We start from the raw sequence: 24,525 nt of genomic DNA, 5'->3' as shown, positions 1-24,525 counted from the left end.
GCATGTCGCAGTAGGAAATAAGATTCACCCAGCAAGGCACGTTTTTGCCAGTCTTCAGCTTCAGTCAGCCTGTACACACTGTAGCTTCAGATTCATGTCGTCCATGTTTGATGGGAATAGTGAATCTAAATGCAATGAATGTTAAAATGAAAGACAACTTTGAATATTAATAATATATTATTTTTGATTATAAAAAATATGCAGCCTTGAGAACATACTGAACATATATATTACAGACAAAATCATTTTGTAATACCTTTAACAGTGAAATGGGTTATTACCAAGTATATCAAAACCCTAACAGGATTAGCATGATACATTATTTTAAAAATCATAATAAATTTCATAATAAATGTATACACCTTGGAAATCATTTCAGTGTGATAAATGGTTAATAGTCATAGAAATAGGAATATTTATAGTAAAATAATAAATGTTCAAAGAAAATGGATGCAACACATCAGTGTAATAATTTTGAAATGCAATTACATCGCATAACAAATGGGTTTATGCAGAAGATTCAAACATCTCACAAAGAAATGTGTGATGTTCAACATCTCAAACATCTAAAAATACAAAGTTTATGACATGCTGTATTTGCGCGTGCACACACACACACACACACTCACACACACAACAAAATAAAATTATATTCTTGGATTTATAAGAAAAGGCTGCTTTGGGCAGTAAAGATGATTTGGCCATTACAGTTTATTCTCATTAAAGAAAGGCACATTTGATTTTTTGTTTTTTGTTTATATTTTGGGTTTTGCTGATTTGGTGGGTGTCTTGTTTTGTGCTATACAAAAAAATGCACAGCTTTCCACAGAATTAAATTATAGTCACCTGTGCACATTCTGTTTGTTGGACTTTATATGTTATGATTTTGCTTGAGATGTTTTTACACTATTAGTACTTTAGTTAAAAACACCAACCATCTGATTTCAAATACTTCAAATGTCTTGTCTTGAACTGCATCGTTAATTCAGTATTATGCAGCATCTCCATATTAAGCAAAGACAAGACACTCACTTGCCTGTGTTGGCAAAATCAGTAGACTCAGGCATGTCAACCCTGCTATTATGTGGAGTATTTTTGTACCCCTCTCCACTGGGGTTCAAACCCCACCCAAGCTCACAGAACACTGTGAATATTCCACTAATTAGGGAAGCAGCAGAATGAATGAACTTCTATATCATTCCTGACATTCTCCTTTCACTCATAGGCCTTCAGAAGAATGAAAGAACGCACAAAATTTGCAAAATATCTGAAATATTTTTTAAAAAATCTGTTTTGCAACTTAAGCTCATATGTACACAATATTAAAATGAACTAAACCGAAGCTCAAATGATTTCCAAAAAAAGATACAGAAGAATATTTTTTTTTTAAACCATCAACCATAAACCTATTAGATATGGTCAATCTCTGCCTACAGAGAGTCACAATATTAATAGTTGCTATTCCATATAATGGCATTAAAGTGACATTTTAACAGATTTAATACAATTTTAAGTTATTAAATACTTTTTTTTTTTTTTTTTTTTTTTTTCCCACCTACTAGTTAACTGACATTCAACAAACTCACAAGGATTCTGCACTGATGACTTCTAAGATGACCTCAATCACGCTATCATTTCTTGAATTTCTAAAAAATATACTGTAGCTGGATTCATCCACTGACGCAAATTTCCAGGACGTTTACGTCTCTATAAGCTTTAGCCAAAACATACATTTATAATTTACTATAATTTACTAAAAATGTGAAGGATTTGATTACAAAGTTGGTTAGAACATCTTACATTCATGAGATGAGAATAAAATATTTTTGCCATCATAATTGAAGTAATAATTATGAAATCATGAACATAATCATGAAGTCATGGTCAGTCATATGAGAACAAGTGATGTGTATGAGTCTCAAGCAGTCAATATGCAGATCAGCAACTCCAAGCCTGAGTCCAAGGTTAGGTCCTGGAAAAGGATATCATGCTCCTTTGAGATAGGGGCAAGAACCTCCCACAAGTAGGGGAGTTTAAGTACCTTGTTCATGAATGATGGGAAGAAGAATAGTGAGATTGACCATAGGTTAGCTACAGAGGCTGCATTAATGTAGTTGCTTGGCTGAATTGAAGTGATGAGTGAGCTGAACTATAAAGCGAAGCAAAGTCAGTCTATATCCCCACCATCACCTATGGCCATGAACTTTGGGTAATGCCCCAAAGAACAAGATTGCAAATGCAAGCTGAAATGAACTTTCTCCATCAGGTTGTAGGGCTCACTCTTTGTGATAGGGTGAGGAAATCAGTTACCAAGGAGGAGTTCAGAGTAGAACCATCGCTCCTCCTAGTTGAGAGGAGCCAGTCGAGGTGGTTCAGACATCTGATAAGGATGCCCCTCGTCTTCTCCTGCTGAAGTTATACCAGCCACAGACAGCTGGGAGGAACCCCCATGGTAGACCCAAGACCTGCTTGAGAGATTACATCTCCCAATATGGCAATCACCCAAGAGGTGCTTAAGAAAGTGGAGAAAGTGGCTGAGGATAGAGACACCTGTGCTTCTCTCCTCAGCCTACAGTTACTGTGTCCCTGAAATGGACTAAGTGAAGAAGATGAAGCACTGTGTAGCATGGCAGGGAACTCCCCTGTGTAGCATGGTAGGGAACTCTACAGTTTAAACATGTTACATCTCAAAAGATCCAGATGAAGCACTGTACTATGTGCTTGCATATTTTGTGTGGGTGATAACTTGAGAAGATGCATAAGGCACAGGTCAATAACAGTACATAAAGATTACTCTTCATGTACAGCATGTATGAATGGGATTAAGTATTTCAAATTTGTTATGCAAAAGTATGCATAATATTATATATGCATAACAGTATTTGTTATGCATATATAATGGTATACATATTAATGGCATGTTATTATACAGCATACAGGAAATGGTGGATTCTTTATACAAAATTTGTTATAGAGAAAAGAAAAAAGCCTTATAGGAAAAGAAAAACCCCAATGTAACTTTGCTTATCCATGCTCAGTAATCTCCAATTTAGATGAATGATTATGACAGACAAAACCTATTTCTGAATTTGATGTCATTCAGAAAGCCTTCCTGTAGAGCACTGGTCACATTTAAAATATGCTTTATGATATCCACAATCGTACTGTCCCTAGTGTACAGTATAACTTGAGCTAGCCTCAAAAGTTTCTCCTAGTGACAGCAATAACTTTCATTAACACCTTTTTCTGCAAAATCATTTGCACTTTAAATTTGCACTTTGTTTTGTATATTACAATCATACACAGTACTTCTTAAGTACTACAGCATTAAAGTCCATTTAGTTAAAACTACTTTACTCCCCAACAGCAACAATGATTAGGTAGCATTATTTTCTTTTTAAAGATCATTTGCAGCTCCAGCTCCTAGAGTGCTACCCCAAAGTGGAACTTCATGCCAGTCTGTATCTCATACCTGGCTGACTCCACAACCACATTTGAAATCTGACACATTCTCTGAATTTCCATTTAGATGCTACATTTACATAGCACAGGAAGGATAAGGGGCTGAGAGAGAAAAAGAGGGATAAAGAGAGAAAGAGAGAGAGTGTGTGTGTGAACAGCATGTGTGATAGAGAGATAGAGACAGAGAGATAGAGAGAGAGAGAGAGAGAGAGAGAGAGAGAGAGAGAGAGAGAGAGAGAGAGAGAGAGAGAGAGAGGACGTGGGCATGCAAGAGACCAACTTTAGTGCGAAGGCCAGTCTAGTGCAGCTGTCCTGTAACATTCCAGACGTGTCATCATATCAGCGACAGGAGGTTCTGTGGCAACTGCTCATGCATTCACACACCCTTTAGTTCCATAGCTGCTTGCCTGCTAGCCGTCACTCCGACCCCGTCACTCGGAACCTTCCACACCACAGCACTGCTGTCCTATTCTGGCTAGCACTGGGCCCCAGGCTCCAATCATGGCAGACCAGTACAACATCAATGAGGAGAAGATCCTGAAGGACAGACACGCCAAAGAGATTGACCTGATCAACAGGGACCCCAAACAGATCAATGAAGATGTTGTAAAGGTATGTGAGAGTTTGGAAGACCCATTTATCCAGTGCATTCTGATGAGCCAGATATAAAATGGGCCCTGATTATAAAACGGATTTTGGTTGTTCTGGGCCTAAAGATGAAAAACACATAATTAGCATATAAAGAGCATAATTACTCATGTTAAGATCTTAATACTTACAACCGAAGTGAAGTATTGCCAGGTCTTTTAGCATTGTTTTCTACAAACCAAAATATTCAGATGAATTAACAGTATTTGAATGTGGTGGTATTATGATGATTCAGTCAAAGTTGGTCTTTAGAGACAGATCTTTTTGCACGTAACAGATGTGTTTGCATGTATCCTGCACATATCTATATAGTGTAGCTGCAAGGCATAACCCAAAAATAGCCACTGGGCATACTTCTTCCAGGCCAGACCGCAATGCCATTATTTATGGAAGGGGTACAAGGGTGCGTCAGCTAGATCAGAGCTCCAGTCCCTTCAGCCAGTAATGGTAGTATCTCAATTTATTCATTAATCATAGAATAAATGCATTAAGAATTACAGCATACAACATTTATGTTTACATCAGGAAAGATAATTATGGCACTATGTGGTGGGAAGCTGCATTAGGATTCAGTTGCTAGAGATGAGTCATTCCTCATGAATGGTGTGTGTGCTCATGTTGCTAGCAACCCCATGTGTTGCTTTTATAAGTTGAAGTAATGAAGTACACTGCACTTGGATAATTGTGGTTTATTCTAGTCAGAAAATATTTGGGAACATTAATGTTATGAGTTCTGGCTCATTTCTTTCTCATTAATCCTACATCGTTTTTAACTTTTTATTGTTGAAAACTTGGATTCAGATTTTTTCTTGGGATATTATTGATTTTATACATATTATATGAAGAGTATATATTTTAGTAAACTCTTTTCATTACTTTTAAAGCCTTACAGTTTGATTCTTTATTGAATTATCCAACCATTTCTTCATTTCTATTACTAATACTAATGAGCTGAATGCCAGTACATTCACAGAATGGCATATTACAGCTATTAAACTATTTATACTATTTTATAGTTTTGGTACTAGATGTGTGAAGTGATTCCGAGAGGCCTTAAAAAATATATATCTCTGATAACTTGTTTAGTTAAGCGCTCTATCAAGGCTTCATTCATTAAGGACTAGAATGATGATACATTGACACCTAGTTGGTGTCAAGTGCAACGTAGGTGTATATATACATATATACTGTAACATACAATATGTACTATATATATATATATATATATATATATATATATATATATATATATATATATATATATATATATAATGTTACAATGTTGTCAATCATAAAATTTGCTTGTATTTAGACCAAAAAAAAATAATGTTTCACAAGTAAGATCAAGACAGGCATACACATTTGTCATACATTAATAGATTTAGAACTCTATTTTAAGGTGGATATGTTCTTTCATAAATATAGCTTCTGTTTACAGAGTTTAAATTACTGATATAGTCTCTCTTAATGCTCATAGCAATTTATCATGTATTTACAAAAAAATACATTAAATCTGCTAGGACGGGATTTTGATATCAAATTACTGACCATCACCATTTAGAGAGTTAAAATAGCAGAGTTACTATGCTGCAAGACTCCCTTTAGGCCAAACATACTGTATTATTTGAACGGAAACAAGGAAAACATCTTCTAGACTGTGTCTTACCAAATCACACTAAGTTACTCCATCAGTGCTATGGGATTTTGTCAGCACAGTGCAGGTTCTGTGTACTCCCGCTCCACCGGATGCTTGAATAGGATGCTTGAAAATAAGGTGGGATGAATTCATTGTGGTCTGCAGCAAATCAATAGCATCACAGCACTAGCAAGGATGGCTCCGAATGAATTACTTGAATTGCAATGTAATCTTTTGCAATGAAAGCTTGCCTCCAAACTATGTTTTGCCTAATAATTTTATTTTGTGTTAATCTACCTGTAACATAGGTGGAATTTGAGGACGTGATCGCTGAACCTGATGGCACACATAGTCTGGACGGAGTGTGGAAAGCAAGCTACACCATGTTCACTGTCTCTAAGTACTGGTGCTATCGCGTGCTATCAGCCATTTTTGGTATCCCAGTGGCGTTGCTGTGGGGATTCTGCTTTGCCTGCATCTCCTTCTGCCACATCTGGGCTGTGATGCCCTGCATCAAGAGCTACCTGATTGAGACTCAGTGTTTAAGTCGAATCTACTCACTCTGCATTCATACGTTCTGTGACCCATTGTTTGAGGCATTGGGAAAGGTCTTCAGCAGCATACGAGTTGCACTTCGCAAAGAGGTGTAAAGATCCTGAAGGAGTTTATGATATCAAGTTCTGTTATGCATTTTCTTCAGCTTTTATAAAGAGCTCAAATCTTGATGGGTTTAAACTTGGTTCCAGTCACATTTCTATAACAAATGACTGGGTAATTATAAGCAATGGTGCCTGAATGCTGAGTTGTACTGACCTGTGCAGTGTTTTAATTTCAGTGGTGTGTGTAGAGGGGCTCATGTTGTACAGGTGTGGCCACTCACCTGTTAAGAGAAATATTTATAAAACATTTGAGTGCTGAAAGTGGAGAACAGAGGAGTCTTATTCCTCTGTGTAATAAAGTCTTCTCTTTGTGTGTTCAATAGACATTTATAATGGGTGCTATTGATGCTGGGTTTTTTTGGGGGGGGGGGGGGGTGGGGGGGTATGTAATGTCACAAAAATAAGACATTCAAAGGTAAAATTGCTCATAGAAGTCATCAAAGTCCTGTATTTTAGATTAAATGTATCTTAATTAGGTATATCTATGTTTTCTTTATCACTATGACATGTACTGTGTAATGTGTACTGTGCACAAAATAAATATATTTTTAAAAGGTCAAACTGTTCTTTCACATTAAAGTGATAAATTGGCATTTGGGGATAAAAAATATATTTCCTGATTAAACTTCATGTCATCATAATGGACTTTAGGAGTTATTCAGTTTTGTTTTCAAAAAGAGACATGAACTAAAACATGCCTTGGTATGCGTTGCTTCATGAAGGAGGATAGGCTACTATTGTCATATATTTTTGAATAATATGTCTGTAATATATCCAGTTTAGCCACATTTTAATATGATTTCTTTTGGTTTATTTCACTTAAATAATCATAACATGATAATCGTTTGTGAGGTCATACTTTTAATATTTTATTTATAGTCTATTAATTTTTAAGACCTCACCAGACAACAGATTATTAAAATATGAAAACAATGTGAAAAGGGTAGAGAGAATAGCAGAGCTATATGGTGTTATAAACCTAAAGGAAAAAAAATCTTAATTGGAATGAGTTGTTTGATAATGTCCTTGGCCACTTAGTCCTGCTGACTTTCTCGGTGCTAAACTATCATGAAATAACAGCAGAGTAACCAGAATATCATTTAAATGCATCAAAATGCAGGAGAACAATGTGCATAGTTTCAAACGTTAGACTGCATCGGCATGATAAAAGAAACTGGGATAGCTGAATTCAACTAAATAATTACAAAAAGTGGTCTCGCCATTAACCTCCTAATATAGGGTGGCAGAAAATTAAGGGAATGTTTGCTGCCGATTTTTTTAATTGAGTCTTTTATAGCTGATAAGGCAGAGAGCATGATGATTTTTAAGAAATTAAGAAATTTCAATAATGAAGTTTCTTTTTCATTAACAGTAAAATAAGTACATTACATATGTTAGAGAGGCATGGCCTGAGTTCGCCAGTGTTACTTTTGTATGGTGTGTAATGTTAGCTGACAGTTGCTTGGTACATATGTATTTCCTGGTTATACTTCATGTCATCAGAATGAACTCGTCTCAAAAGAGGATTGAGTACATATATTACATATTGGTACATATGTGTCAAGAAACTAACAAGCTAAAATCAGGCTTAGGTTGACAAGCTTGAAGCGAGTACAAAAAGTTGCATAAGATATTTCAGTTCACTTCCAGTTCACTTTCACGCATTCAGTACAATTTCACAAAATACACTGTGGGCTCAATCATTGCTATTAGCCTACCATCGAGTTACTTTATGGGCAATGTGTTCAGGACTTCCTTTTCAACATTTAAAACAGAGTATTTTCTATTTATTTATAATCACAATCATTCCTAGCCACCCCATCCCCCCAACCTTTATATTGCTTTGGACACAACATTTATATGGCCATTCTAATAATAAATGTTTGTAGGCTACTACACACAATAGCCACATAAAAGCAATCCTTGAACTAGGAATGTAACTAAGACAGTAAAAAAGAGGGTTTTTTCTTTACTGGTGAACTTCATAAAGCCAGAAAATCAATATTCACATTTTCTTGGAAAATATGTTTACCGAAAACATTATGTCATAGTCATATTTATTTGCACATACACTTTATCAATAAATTACTTAATGGTTGTTTATATTAACTACAAATGGGCATTGATTTCCAGTAGTTTTTTAACAAAAATTGTTTTAGCACATAGAAGAATGTAAGAACATGGTGAAAGATTGGATAGTCTCAGGCAGACACCCTTATTAAAACAGCAGCACAAGATGTGAAAAAAGCAATACTGCACCACTTTGCAATACTGCACCATTTTGAAACTGAATGACAAGTTATTTCTTGTAGTACTCATTGCAAAAATTATTTCTTTTTAAATTATGTGATATTTTATGTGAAATGTGTCAAATTTATTCTCTGGCTGGCTTTACAAATATACTCTGCTTTAAAATATCTTTGGAAGATGGAAAAATAAAACAAAAAAAAATGTTTTTAGACTGACATTCAGAATATTTTTGTTTACTTAAATACAGTTAACAAAGTTCTTACCAGGATCAAACTCTCTAAAATCTTAAATATTATCAGATGTTCTTTGTAATTACACATAAGAATAAAGCAACTAAAGGTGTGTGACTACAGAACTTTGGATGTAATCACGTTTAAGAAGATGAATGTGCAGTAGTAACAAGTTTCATGAATGCAAAACAACTCATGGTTAACTCTCCCATGTGGACAATTTTCAACCTAATAAACATGTGCAAGTGTGTGACTGAATGAATAATAAATGGCATCAAACCCATCTTAATGAAGTACTTCACATCTAAAAACAAAACAAAAAAGGGATTCTGCTGTTTTCATGTTTAGAATAGATCTAGACTTAGGGTCATGTCTTTAATATTGACTTAAAATTTATATTTGAAGTAAATTAGTAAATCTGCAAAAACATACACAATATTGCCAGGATGAGAGTCTAAAGAGTAAGAAAAACAACCTATGCTGCATTTCTTGTCGCTCTTTTAAAAAAATTATTTTTAGAGTTAATGATGTGAATGTATTGAGGCTAGTGGAAGTTAAATTCCAGTAATGGTTAGAAGACCAGAAGTGACTGCTCAGAATGCCCTCTGTATTGAGCTGTCATAACTCAAACACATTCTGATAGTTATTTTGTTGATCCCATTTAACGTTAATGAGTTCTGATATTATATTACACACCCCCAAGCTCTCAGACAGTGTGAATTAGTCTTTTTTATGTCAAGAAGCATAGGGTTCAGGAAAAGGACATTCCCCTTTAAATATCTCCAAGAATTAATTGCAGTGAGAGAGCCAAAGCTCCTGTTGACGCTCACATTGCCCAAATCTGGGAGTCCTATTAGTCTGCTATCCAAGGTTAAACAGACTTCTGTGACATCGCCCTTCTATATATGCAGCGATTCCAATTCCTCACGTGTGATTAGCATCAGCGTAGCCTGCAATGGTGTTTATGTGGTGGATGTCTGGGTGATGCTCCTCTGGCTGCTGGTACTCTTCATGGCATAAGTTGAGGAGTTGCTCTTGCGGCTGGAGCCGTGCTCCAGATTGCAGCGGCAATGGGATGATTTCAGGTAGATCGCTGGGCAGCAAAGCAGGTTCTGCTTCAGGTCATGGAACAGGTGCCCCGCAAAGCACATGTAAATCCAGGGATTGCAGCAGCTGTTCAGACTAGCCAGCAGCATGGAGATGATAAAGGGCATGGCTGTGTGGGGACAGACAGACAAGATTTAGCTGCTCAGCAGTTTAACTAAGCAGTAATTCCAAATTTTCACATTTTAGCATTTACTAATTGTGTGCCTGTCTGCATTGGAATTACACCACTGGTTTACCATGTTATGGGTGTTTCAATAACATTACACACACATACACATACATGGAGTTACTCCAATGGCTTTGAATGTTTTATTGAACCAATGACATAAATTCATCAGTTGCAATAATAGTGCAGCACAAGCCAGCATCAGTAGGGCCAAACCACAGGATTCAGGTTTTCAGTGATTCACCAGCATTTTGATTTGTGAAGGCTAAAGCACACTGAAGCTTCTCATGCGGTTGCTCTATAAAAGTACTGGCAAGAAACATATTGTATTTCAATCAATAAAGTGCCCAGTGTGTGCCTTCTATCTGGGCTCAAGATATTCATACCGTGTCAGGGAAAATGAGCATGTGCCATGTGTCTAAAGTATGCAGCTACATCTATAGCTTTTCTACTGTATGTTTCATTAAACTTATGTGTAACCAGCTGAATCAACATAATTAGGTTTCTAAACATTTCAAAAGTCTTTAAAACCTCTTGCATGAAAGTCATTTACCAACCTACCAAAACTAATATTTTCTTGATGTACAAAGTCTGCCTATATGCTTTTTGTGATTAGAAATGCTGAGATATTCAACAACTGATTTCATTCAGGTATATTTCATTAAGGTAGAATGATCTGCATGTGCTTTTGAAAAAAAAGGAAGCATCAGACATTTTCGATTGTTTCTGTCTTTTAAAATTGGAATACATACAGCTGATTGTCCAATGTGAGCTCACATCTTTGCACATGTCCCTTTGGGTATGAGATATCACTGAGATTACGACTAAGCACATTAGCATGCCTAGACCTTAGTGTACATGTACTATGCATGTAAAATGCATATTACACAGAGGCTAAATTAAAAAAGGACACGTGATTTTTTGGCTTTTGAAATCACCAGTTTGTTACCAGTTAGTAGCCTATTAAACTAATGTATTTGATTGTGTAAATATAGAATTCTAGCACATATTGGAAATAGCAAGTGCAAACATTTCCTATCCATATAAGGTAATGCCTATTTATAAAGATAACCAGAAATACATGGAGAATTCTAGATATATTTCTACATAAAAAATCAGGTTTATACGCACTATATGTAGGCCACCTAATTCGGCCAACAATGCTAAAAATAATTAAACAAAAACACCATTTCATCAAAGCATTAATGTTTAACATCTGCTTGTGTCAACATTTTTAGAGCACACCCACAGAGATCGGACCAAGCACCCCAACATCCCCAGAGCAACAATTTCTGGCAATACATTAAGCCATGGCTTGAACAAAGGTCCACTCTAAACAGGAACTCTACATTTCACAGGACAAAGCATCAATACGTCTTACAACCAGATGTTTTTTTTTTAATCCTGTTTTCACTTCATGGAATCGGAAACAGCTGACACACTCACACACCCTGTGATGTATTCTTTCTTTAAAGTCATGTAGTTTATATTATACTGTACACTTAATCCTTATTACATGGGCATATAATGGTAGCATTACAGATAATTTGACTTAATTGAACATGACAGCTAAATGAAAACAAGTGAAACTGAACATTAAAATCTTGTCTCTACTTTGGAAAAGATGAATTTCTGTTGTTACCTGTGTGGAACAAAGCTGCTGTTTCCAAAACCACAACCCACAGTCTTAAAGGGAGTGAACAGAAGATGATAGCCTTATAACATACATTGTAACTGACTTGCCCAAGTCACACATTTAAACACTGGCTAAGAGAATCAAGTGATCAGCTCGGAGATGGTGAGATGCTGCAAGAAGGATGCATGTGAGGGTTCTGTTCCACGTCTACAAGTCTCTCAGAGCTGAGGAAGAGAAGGCTGGTAACTCAGTGTGGAAACAAGAAGCCCACATGTAGTTTCTTCAGTCAACTGTATTGCTTTGGGTAGCTCTTTTGATTGTGCTCAGTTCATATGGAACATTGAGAGCAGGATGAATGCAACTTTCCAGTTGCAGTTAGACTAGTACAGGGGTAAAGAAAAATAACTGCTAATATTGGACACTGAGTGAGGAGTAACATTAGATGTTATTTTCCAAGTTTTCAAGGTGCAAACATAAATAGTACTCTATTTATTTATGATCTAATTTTGAATTCCCATATTTAAGTGGGATAGTTAAATATAGATAAAAGAATAAAGTGCAGTTGAATATGGAAGGCAGATATGGATATGAAAAATTTTGACTGAGAATTTCATTGCTTTCTTGATTATAATCATCTGTTCTTTTCTCTTTATTAGCTAAACATAAAAGGGTTTGAGTGAATTTTATGAATCTCATTTGTGGCTCTAATGACTCCTTGTTACTTCAGTACATTAAGAAATCTCAGTGAGATGAGAATATTCTTGACTAGTTCCTCTAGTGATGTAAGCAAAAAGCCAGTAGGATGAGATCAAAATGGGAGACCAAATCTGCCATCACATCGCCAAGCCCAACACAGTTATTCATGACACCATTAAACCCAAGTTATTCATGATGCCGCTAAACTCACAACAGTTATTCATGATGCTGTTAAACCCAACAGTTATTCATGACACCACTAAACCCAACATAATTCTTCATGAGACCGCTAAACATAGCACAGTTATTCATGACACCGCTAAACCCAACACGGTTATTCATGATGCCGCTAAATCCAACAGTTATTCATTTCCAATCTAGATAATTCCTGCATGTTAATCAATGCAATTCAATTGGTGGACATTATGATGTAGTCATACCATCCGGTCATATTAGAAAATCACTCAAGACTTGGGCAACATCAACACTTAACCAGTCTTACGCCACAGAAGCAGCAGATTTAGCAAATGACTTTGATTTCACATTCCTTTATAACAATGTCAATAAATGCTGTAAAATAATTCAGTATTTTTATTCTATGGTGTGCATGACTGATATGAGAACACAGACACATTCATATTAGTCTTGTTTCACTGGCCCACAGACTGGCCAGAAGATCACTGGGAATATTCCCAGGACTGAAGATTTGTATGTTGTTTTAGAAAGTTTGGCATCCAGTTTTAGTGACAGTCTGCATTTACCTTTAAAAATATAATACATCACAGTCTGGTCTGTTCATTCTATTCAGAAACATCAAATTGTTCTTATATTGCATAACATATTTAGGTGTAATTTGTACCTCTTGTACAACACACAACCAGAGATTTCCAACAACCCCAATTTTAAACTTTCTAAAACACCTCATGATGTGGTTAGGCACATGATTTCCTTTAGACATTTACTGACCTTCCTCTGAATGGAAGAAATACCCACTGGTGACACAAAAACAACCTATTAAAGTTATAACCTCATACTTCATTTTTAAAGGTTTTGGAAGGATTCTAAATTGATTAAGAGTAATTAGAAATCCACCTGGATAATAATGTTTGATTTAGACTCAGCTCTTTTCTGGATGCTGCACCTCAGAAATCATTTTGCACCCCATACATCAACAGAGATCATGCATGCTTCATGCCTGTCATTACTGAATACATGGACTTCTAACCTGGTAGTCTTCCTGAGATATGATTAAATAGGTTCAATGGACCAACTTGCGTAACCATTAACAAAAATCATTTAAATCAAACAATATACAGAATATCCAGTGTAACTATACTGTGACACCTCCAATAAGACTGGAGTATAAAAAGCATATATGTATAATTATAATTTATGATACTATTAATTACAACACATTTTGTGAAATTGTGATTATAACTGAGGAATGTGGTTGTTGGGCATGTATTTTAGTTGGTGTTCATGGCCCACACATGAATATTGGTGTGATGTAATAAGAGATTATAAAAGGTCCTCTAACTTTCTTTACAGATCTAAACTGACAAAATAATAAACAACACTGATGACCAATATATTTTTTTTTTCATGTAGCAAGTTCATATTTTTAAATGAACTTGAATTATACAAACACACTGGCTTTGACCAAACATTAGCAGAAGCTATAAACTGAAAAATCAAAACCGAATTAGTGGTTACCATTTTAGAAAATCATCAATAGGTGAGATACTGTAGAACATTAATAATTTCGCATGCTCCAGACAGTCATGATTTAATGGCGCAGTTCTGATCAATATTAATTAATTAAATTTAGTTATTATTATTAATTTCTTATTGCTCAATATTAATCGAATGAATTAATTAAATATTAATTAATGGTTTGCCCAAGGCCGCTGTGGTGTTTTATGGAACAGTTGCTGTACAGCCTATGCGGAGTGATATGAATGTTAAATATCCATCATGCAAGTGATCGACGTCACAGCTGTTCAGAAATAAGCATTCTCTGGGGAAACCGTTAAGTCGCAACTTTATATACACCCCTGCCTATGAAGACAATAAACCAAACACTATTTCGTCTAAATTATATGTAAAAGAGTTGAAGTACACCAAATGGGGTAACGGTAAAGTGTGAAATTTACACTGAACATTAAATATACAGCATTAATCTTTGAAACACCCCACCCCCCACCCACGCCCACCCCGGCTTTAGCTTATCTGTATTCTTAAAACATGAACTGACTGTGATAGCATTTAGAATGTGAATTCAGATGTTCTTTACATTCTCCTCCATCATGATGAGGTGTCAGAATCGTGAATAACCTATTCTGTAGTGTTGTACAGTGCACTTAATGGAGTGAACATTTAGAATTGTTTAGAATAAATCATTTTTCTTTATTTGCTTTTATTTAATATTTAAGACATAAAAACAATGATGAACCGCTTGATTTAGTCGTGTTTTGTTAAATTTCAGATAAAGAAAACCTACAGGCTTCTCGATGACAGAGTTGTTAAATTCTCACTGTTTACGTCTGAAGACAATAAAATGTCGCATCAGAGAGCCATTGAGTCGCAGCTCCCGCATGGTGGAAAGTGACTTGACAAACTTCTGTACTGCCACTGAATTTAGACTTCAGGTTATGAATATGCCAGCAACCTCGACGTGTCTTTCTTACCAGACCACAGAGGACTGATGCTACGGTGTATGCGCTGTGCGAAACGACGTTCTACGCTACCGTGTAAAAGAAATGGCACCCGATTCTCGCACTGGGACAAGAACTTACCCTCCCTGGGCGCTGCAGGGTCCCAAGCTGACCACATCTGTACGAAGAAAAACGGAGTCCAGCACACGATATACGCCATGACAATCACAAACGTCATTTTAACGGTCGTGATCTTTGCCTTGGAGATGAGTCTGACGCTGCTCACTCGCGCGAGCGTGTTGCTTTTCGATGCTGTTGGGGTCAGTGTAATGCACTCATCTCGCTTAGTTTTCAGTTTAAAGTTCTGCCATATTTTAAAACTTATTAGTCCGTAGCAAATGCTTAGTATGGCAACTGGAATAATGTAGATAGTGAGGCTTATCCAAGTGATGTATGCTTTGGCTCCCCAGGGCTGTACAAAGTCTCCCCAGCAGTCATATACGCCGGATCCAACCTCTCTCAGTTGAAAGATGTAAACTTGTGGGACACTGAAAAGCAAGCTGAGGACCCAGGAGAAAATGACATAAAACCGGTCCTTTCTTTTATGCAAAGAGCTTAGTGGTTGGCAGATAGCCAGGCACCTGTCTATTGACATCAGTACAAGCATGTAAGTCGAGGCAAACATTCCGACTATTTGAAGGTATTTCACCAACCTGCAGAGGATGTCCGGTCCATAGAAGCGGAAAGTAATGTCCCAGATAAGTTGAGGCAGGACCTGGAAGATAGCCACCACTAGGTCCGCAATGCTGAGATGCTTCATGAAGTAATACATGCGAGATTTACTGTGTTTGGCTGTATGGATAGCAACCAGAACACATATGTTGCCGGCGAGAGCAAAAAGCAAGATTAAGGCCAATACTGCAACCTCCACTTTTGCTACCTCTTCATTTCGTTTTAGGGGGTTCACTGTTTGGTTTAACCTGTCAGTTTCGTTCCCCAAAGTAGAATTTTTCCATGAATCATTGAAAGACAAAAAGTACTGATCCTTGAAGAGTTCTTCCATAATGCCACTACTGTATCCTCACTTACTTCTCTACAGAACGCAAGGATTATCCTAAACAGATAATACTGTTTCTTCATGCATATTTGGTATCCAAAACAATCCCTTTGCAACTTATTATACCAAAAGAAATCACTCGTCCAACGAAGCAAACTAAAAAATCTAGATGATTCAAGTTAAAAATGTGAAGAACCTCTATAATCGTAACCTGTTATTTCAGATATAATGGTCGAAGTAAACCAATTACCATTTTTAAAAATACAGACATATAAATATATTTCAACAAGATTTACTACCTGAAATGTACTACTTGAAAATGTCTATGACTCTGGCTACTTACAGTGGTTGTGCATGCTGCAGCCAGTTTTATAACTAACATAAACGCAAAATAAATTCCTCGAAGTGATGCAAAGCCTCTATTTTCTCTCTCGCTAAGCGCGCTCAGAATGAGCAACGTCACGATATTTATACCCTTACATATTCGCAAAAGATCGGCAAAGAAACTTACCCATCACTTCCACTAGATGTCCGTATGCCACACATCTATTGATCGGGGTCTTACCTATGCAATCCCTTATACAAAGGAAATATCAACTAATTATCGTGGAATTGTGGATTTTTCTATATCTCGCAATCTCAAATATTTTTACTTAACTTCTTTCTTTTACACATAGGTTTCTGATACATTTGATATATTTGAAAATGTAATTAAGCAATCGCATGATAAAAAAAATCATTTTATACAAATTCAAACAAAGCATGAGCACCAGAATACTCGACCCTATAACAGTAAATGTGTAGAAAATAAAATTACTCTAAAAAGTGACTAAAGTAGAAAAACTCCATTCTGCAGGTCGCGCTTCTGTCTGAAGAGGGTTATTAGCATGCGCTGAACGAGACATATCACGTGTGCTCAAATGAACGCCCGAATTCTTATCCGTGTCTCAGCCTTTTCATTTTAGGGCCAGAAGAATTTCTGAAAATCTACAATTTAAAAATTGCCCAAGGTATAAAAAGTAGATACTTTTTCAAAAGGATAAAAAGATGTTAAATTCGGAACAGAAATAAGAACATGAAGACAATATGTTTAACTGACTTTTAAAATACTCTTATTAGAGAAACAGACACAATGAAAAATGAATATTTATGGTCATGAAATTTCTAACTGTGGAATCCTCATGTCACCACAATATCACAAGGGCAACATTACATCAGTTCATGCTTTTGAGCTGCTGTACTAGCCAATGTGAAGACACTGGCATGTCATCTCAGTCACTCAGTCGCCATTCAGGCCTCCTCTCTGAATTCTTATACAGCTCAGGAAGAAAATAGTTTTTCTTAATAAATCAAGGACAATGTATTCAGCTGAGTCTGTTTTGATGCATTTAAGTGTTTAAATTGTATTTATGTAAACCAAAGAAAGCGAGAGTTTACATATGGTTTGGCTATTGAAGGTCATCACATACTTGCTGTGCATGTTCCTAAGCACCTGCAGTGTACCAGCAAAGACAAGCTTGGATATTAATAACCTTTACATTTTAGAATATATTCTGAGCTCAAGCTGTTCCCAGAAATATTACCTCTTCCTTACTTGAAACATTTTAAAGTATTGCTGTAACATGTACAACTAAACTTACTTTTAATATTTTGTTTGGCATCAGCGAAAAGGGCATCACTTCACTTCATATAAATTAACTATCATAATATTAATTATATAAATGTAACTGCCTGGGATCATCGCACTATGGCAGCATTCCTTATAAAAACATCTCACCTGGCACCACTGAGGGCCATTCACTTTGAATACAATCAGCTAATCTTGCAATCCATTCTTATGTCCATCTTTGTTTTTTATAGCAGGATATTAACAGTCCTGTCTCCACAGGTCACTGGAAGTGCCTGCTTCAATTGTTTAGAAGTCTCAAATAAAGGTACAATAAAGACTCATTGTGGAAACATTAAACTGTTCAATGTTTATCATTCTCACATGAAATATTTCAATCCCCTATTTGATTGCCTAGGAAACATTTTAACTTTTACTGGATCTTTTTTAAAATACTTGTTCCAAGAAGTATACAATGTTCTTCCAAGCTTATTTTGTCACACTTTTTGTAGAAGTTATTTGATAAATAAATCTTTACAACCCAATTGTAATAATGAAAATTGCATTACATCTGATATTATTTTTAAATGATCATGTGTAATTCATTAACATGTTCATTTACAATGGTTTAGAAAAATAACATTTCTCTTTAACAAGGTATTTATATGCTCACTCTGTAAACCAAGAATCTTTAGAATCTAGTTTGAGAGAGACAATAACCGGATGTTCCGCATTTACCAAACTACAAATCAAAACAGATTACTATTTGTTAATCTTGTAAATGTTTTTAAAAGGAAAAAAATAAGTTTTCACCCCAAGGGTAAGAAAATAAAAATGTACTTGCAAATCTCAGTTCATAAACACCAAGCTTATTGAAAAGGGACCATTTCTTGGGGTATGAAAGCACACATGTTAAAACAGACCCAGTGCTTGTGGGGCTTTGGGCATGTGATCAGACAATTTACATGGTTACCTGAATCACACCAATAAATCAAATGAAGGGAAATGTCATTGTTGTATACCAGCTGGGTTCAACATCAACTCACTTATCCCCTGGAAACCAGGTTAGTGTTTATTAGCTAGTGTCCTTTCATGCTCCACTGAGGTTCTTTTGATACCTCCATGTGTATGAACCATTCGTGAGAGTGATTGTGTACCTGTGTGACATTAACATTTGCTATTACAGAGCACATGCACACAATTGACCCTGGAATTACATTATGCTCTTACAGGGATGTTGGTAATTATTTCAGCCTGTAATATTTGGATAAAAGTTTTTTCAAAAAAAGAAGAAAACAATCACTAAAGTCTGTACTGACTCTGAATATTCTTTCAGAGAGGTGGAAAATTTGAATAGAGAAAAATAAGAAGATAAGAAATAAGAAATTGTAGATTTACCTTCAGTTGATTTATCTGCAGCTTGATTATGTATTGTAGTTGGACAGATTTACTTTTTGCATTACATCTCTCAGTACCATAGACATCACTTTAAATGCTCACCTGTGCATGAATAAGAAATCTGTTATCTGCTGTTATATGCAATAATCCAGTCCACACCCCTAATCCTGCAACTCCATAGTTAATGTTCCATCTTGTGTGCATTGCAGTGTAATCTAAAAGTGGAATGTTTACTGTTGTATTCAGGGTATATGGTACAGTAAGACACACAAGACACACCAAGAGGTGCTGGCAATGGCTATCAAAACAGTATGTCCTCTTGTGAATCATTCTTATTAGTGTACTTGTAAAGTCTAAAGTAGCTAACCTTACATCTCCACCTTACAGGAAGATGCCGCTTACCAACAAGTCAGTCTCCACCTAGATTGGACCCGTTTCTTTGTAAAAGTGAGACAGTCATTTTTAGATGTTACATGCAAATTATTTTATACTCTGGCAATGGAAAAAAAGCACATGTTAGTGAACTAAAATGCATAAGCACTGTAATTGTCATCAATTCAATCAACTCATCAGACATGCAGATTTCCTCATTTCCCATATTCAATGAGAACAATTGCACAATCAAATTCTATAAACATTTCAAAGTAAATAATCATTATGCTAATAAACTCAATCAAGTTCTTCAGAATGAACCCAACATTCTTCAGAATGTTGGGTTCCATCCTTTTTCCTATGTTTGCTGCCACTTTGTTCTGGAGAGAATTAGAGGACAGGGCATGTGTTAAAAAATTCTACAACACAGCTTCAATTTTCGGAGACCAACAAAAGTTATACCTTGAAACCAAACAAAAACCTTAGATGTGTTTTTCACCAATTTGCCTCCATTATTTGTGATATGTTTGTATACTTGTAAAACTGACCCCAAAAAATCCTCCGATCTTGGACTTGAGGCATTAGCTGGAAGTTGTAATCCTGAAAAACCAGCCCCTTTGGTTGGGCACTTGTTGGTGACTGTTTGCTTGTTATGAAATATCAAATTTGTATTATTTGCGAGTGTATTATGTTTACATTTACAGAATTTGGCAGATGCTCTTATCCAGAGCAACTTACAAAAGTGCTTTGTCATTTATAGAATGTATCCTAGCCAGTACAGTAGTTCAGAATTCAAGATGCCATTAAACTAGAATGCTTTTGATATACAGGGATCAATGATGATACCTAGAAGTGCAAAAGACATAAGCTCTATAACATACAAAAGGTGCAATAAACAATACCCTACAATAAGTACTAGACTTTCAGTTACTCAACATAGGTGGAGCATGCAAAAGTATGATAATGTGTGAAACCAAGAAAGAGATAAAACAAATATTTTATCACTGCAAGCTTTGTGGTTTTTTGTTTAAATATCTTGAGCAAAAACATAACAAAAGGGGCTGTCAAATTCATGCAGTAGTTCTATTAAGCCCCCCTTTTACTGGCTAAACTCAGTGTTACCAAAAAAGTGTAATTTACAGATTTTGTCATTTTGCCAAGGTAGCAATTAATAGAGTGCCATAATATTTCTAGGCTGTTTTTTATGGCCTATATCTAACTACTAGCAACAAATCATACATTGGATATCTATTACTAAATGTAAGTAGCTTAATACATGAATAGTAAAATGGGCCATATAACAGAGAAGGAATTCAACACAGTGACATTCTAAGAAATTTCAATAAAGGATTTAATTTCCTACCATATCCATGCACCAATGGTGGCCTAGAACAGCAAGAACAACCAGACACAGTTCAATATATGCAATTATGTTGAAGTCAGTCTGGACAAAAGGTTTAAAGAAATAAAAAATAAAAAGAATGAATCACTCAAATATATTTTGATTTGGCTAAATTTCAGGATTCTGCTCAGAATATTGCTAATCAGCCAAAAAAAAAATAAATAAATCCACTTCAGTATTGAGTAACAGTGAATGCTCAACAGCACACAGAGTGAGATGTCACTCTCCTACTTCACACAGCACATAGAGTAAGATATTATCAGTCTCCTACTTCACAGAGAAGGTATGACTCCCTTCTCAAAGCCACAGTGAGACATCACTCTTCTACAGAGCACACAGAATAAGATAATATCACTCTCCTAATCCACACAGCACACAGAGTGAGATAATATCACTCTCCTACTTCTCCTCTTTCAGTGGCCTAAGGTACTTTTTTGTTCCTTTTGACAGCAGTGGGGTAAGCTCAAAATAGCCATGGGATTGATCATATTGTCACATATAAGATCAAAATAAAACATTTGCTTAAAACAAATATAATATTCTAAGTTGATATGAGAGAGTGGAAGATCATCTTTCAAATAATTATACTGTAGAAATGAAAGTACATAAAGCAACAAGATAACATCTTTTCACTCTGAGCATTCAGCATTCCAAGAGCATGAAGTTCACCATTGTGATTACACCTTTGAAGAAAATCTGTCCATTTTAAGGCTATACAGGCAACACATGTAATTCACCTCCCATATAGACAGAGGAGTAATGGCCTAAAGAAACTGAGGCAGTGCAGCAGTGTGGTGCTTAGCTCCCGGTCCAGACTCTCAGGTATGTGGGTACTAGATAGTAGTGTAACACTGAATTACAACTAATAGATAAAGCACATACTTATTGCTCTCAGTTCTCAGATTTCATAATGCTCTCAGATTTCAAATTTGTGATTTTCTTTGTTCATTGTATCTGTGTATGATGCTATAATTGGGTTAACTTGAGTCCATTGTGAATTTCATGCCCAAGACCGAACAAATTCTTCATGGGAAAATAAAGTCAACCTTTATATTGACTTTGGCTTGGGAGGCTCTTGAGCTTCTCCAGTTCAGAGACAAATGTAGAGCATTAGCCTTGTGTACGTGTTTTGAAAGGCATTTAAATATGTAACTGCTGCCAAGGTTTTAAGAAGAAAAAAAACAAAAAAACATTCTGTCTCATGCATAAAGCTGGAACTGGAGGACCTGCAGCATAAAGCACTTATGCAGCCAACCCTCTAGTTATAAATCCACATTAGGTTATGGAACAAACCTAATTTACCAATTACTAATAAACCCTTTAACATCTTTAACAGTTTTTACATTTTTATTTACAGGATTTATTTTAAAATTAGTTAGCAACAATACTGCCCATAATACTGCTTACTTGCAGTCATGTACAACATATTTGTACCTTGTGGAATACAGAACAGGCATTCAGCAGTTCTAATATTTTTTCTGCTGCAAATGGTTAATGCTGTGGGCTCTGGGAGACACTGTGTTAGTGGAGTGCTGGAATGCAAAGAGGACGACAATGCCTCAAGTATGTGGTAATGAGAAACATGTGCACATATGTCAGATCATGCCATTCCAAGGACTGAGAACTAATGCAGTGATGCTGGTCTCTAAAGATATGGCACTATGCATAAACAGGGCTTCAATTATGACTGGTCTGATAGGGACATGCACACCAATCCTGAAATAAATCTAACATTCAGTACCTAAACTTCATAGTCATTGTTTAATTTCAAATCCAAAGTGCTGTAGTAGACAAAAAAAACCCTCACTCTTCAAATGCTTAAAGACTGTAATGTATAACTAGAACTTTACAGGACCAGGTGTACCATATGGTATGAAAACTGTTTCCTCTTGATATTCCCATCCAAGATAATAATGATAATGCTTCATGCTAAACAAATTTAATGGTTGTTTATGAACACCAGTACAAAGTGGAATACCTTCCATGGCCTCTCAAATTACTAGTTCTAAACACCCCTGAACCTTTTTTGCAGAGTGAGGATATTGATTTCTGCCCCTTTCACCACAGCACTTTCTTGCAGAATAATCCAATATGCCACTACAGAAAGTTCTGGATGTATAAAATACTATTCCTAGTGAGGGCAAAAGTTACACCTACCCTATACAAAGAAATGAGGAAAAAATAAGTAATTTATAGTAGGTTGCAGATTGATTTACATTTACAGCATTTAGCTGACACTTTTATCCAAAGCGTTTGATGTTTGTGTCCTAAACAATGCTTATGCTTACTACTGAGTTATGGGTTTCATATATTCTTATATGATTATACAGTGGTGTGAAAAAGTGTTTGCCCGCTTCCTGATATCTTTTTGTTTTTGCATGTTTGTCACACTTAAATGTTTCAGATCAAACAAATTTAAATATCAGACAGACAAAGATAAAATAAGTAGACACAAAATGCAGTTTTTAAAGGTTTTTATTATTAAGGGGGGAAAAAAAAATCCAAACTTGCATGGCCCTGTGTGAAAAAGTGATTGCCCCCTAAACCTAATAACTGGTTGGGCCACCCTCAGCAGCAACAACTGCAATCAAGCGTTTGCGATAACTGGTAATGGGTCTTTTACAGCGCTGTAGAGGAATTTTGGCCCACTCATCTTTGCAGAATTGTTGTAATTCGGCCACATTGGAGAATTTTCGAGCATGAACCACCTTTTTAAAGGTCGTGCCACAGCATCTCAATCGGATTCAGGTCAGGACTTTGACTAGGCCACTCCAAAGTTTTCATTTTGTTTTTCTTAAGCCATTCAGACGTGGACTTGCTGGTGTGTTTTGGATCATTGTCCTGCTGCAGAACCCAAGAGTGCTTCAGCTTGAGGTCAGAAACAGATGACCAGATATTCTCCTTCAGGATTTTTTGGTAGACAGCAGAATTCATGGTTCCATTTACCATAGCAAGTCTTCCGGGTCCTGAAGCAGCAAAACAGCCTCAGACCATCACACTACCACCACCATATTTTACTGTTGGTATGATGTTCCTTTTCTGAAATGCTGTGATACTAGGCCAGATGCAATGGGACATACACCCTTCAAAAAGTTCTCTCTCATCAGTCCACAGAGTATTTTCTCAAAAGTCTTGGAGATCAAGATGTTTTCTGGCAAAACTGAGATGAGCCTTTATGTTCTTTTTGCTCAGCAGTGGTTTTCGTCTTGGAACTCTGCCATGCAGGCCATTTTTGCCCAGTCTCTTTCTTATTGTGGAGTCATGAACACTGACCTTAACTGAGGCAAGTGAGGCCTGCAGTTCTTTGGATGTTGTGAAGTCTTTTGTGACCTCTTGGAGGTCGCTTGGGGTAATTTTGGTCGGCCGCCCACTCCTGGGAAGGTTCACCACTGTTCCATGTTTTCGCCATTTGTGGATAATGGCTCTCACTGTGGTTCGCTGGAGTTCCAATGCTTTAGAAATGGCTTTATAACCTTTTCCAGACTGATAGATCTCAATTACTTTGTATCTCATTTGTTCCTGAATTTCTTTGGATCGCAGCATGTC

General features: G+C 36.2%; 2 protein-coding genes across 2 annotated transcripts; one reads left to right on the top strand and one right to left on the bottom strand.

Moving 5' to 3' along the window:
• The first annotated feature begins 3,789 nt into the window (after positions 1 to 3,789).
• Positions 3,790 to 6,725, top strand: cav3 (caveolin 3). Its single transcript, XM_026997610.2, has 2 exons — positions 3,790 to 4,074; positions 6,055 to 6,725. The coding sequence occupies exons 1-2, from the start codon at positions 3,964 to 3,966 to the stop codon at positions 6,394 to 6,396; spliced, it is 453 nt and encodes a 150-aa protein (XP_026853411.1). The 5' UTR covers positions 3,790 to 3,963; the 3' UTR covers positions 6,397 to 6,725.
• Positions 6,726 to 6,776: 51 nt separating this feature from the next.
• On the bottom strand, positions 6,777 to 16,298 carry oxtr (oxytocin receptor). Its single transcript, XM_026997609.2, has 2 exons — positions 15,286 to 16,298; positions 6,777 to 10,101 (listed from the first exon to the last, which is right to left on the bottom strand). The coding sequence occupies exons 1-2, from the start codon at positions 16,205 to 16,207 to the stop codon at positions 9,848 to 9,850; spliced, it is 1,176 nt and encodes a 391-aa protein (XP_026853410.1). The 5' UTR covers positions 16,208 to 16,298; the 3' UTR covers positions 6,777 to 9,847.
• Positions 16,299 to 24,525: the final 8,227 nt, after the last annotated feature.

Source organism: Electrophorus electricus, chromosome 3, assembly GCF_013358815.1.
Source record: "Electrophorus electricus isolate fEleEle1 chromosome 3, fEleEle1.pri, whole genome shotgun sequence".
Lineage (NCBI taxonomy): Eukaryota > Metazoa > Chordata > Actinopteri > Gymnotiformes > Gymnotidae > Electrophorus > Electrophorus electricus.
Note: the sequence above shows the minus strand (reverse complement) of the source record. Positions and strands in the feature narration are given on the sequence as shown.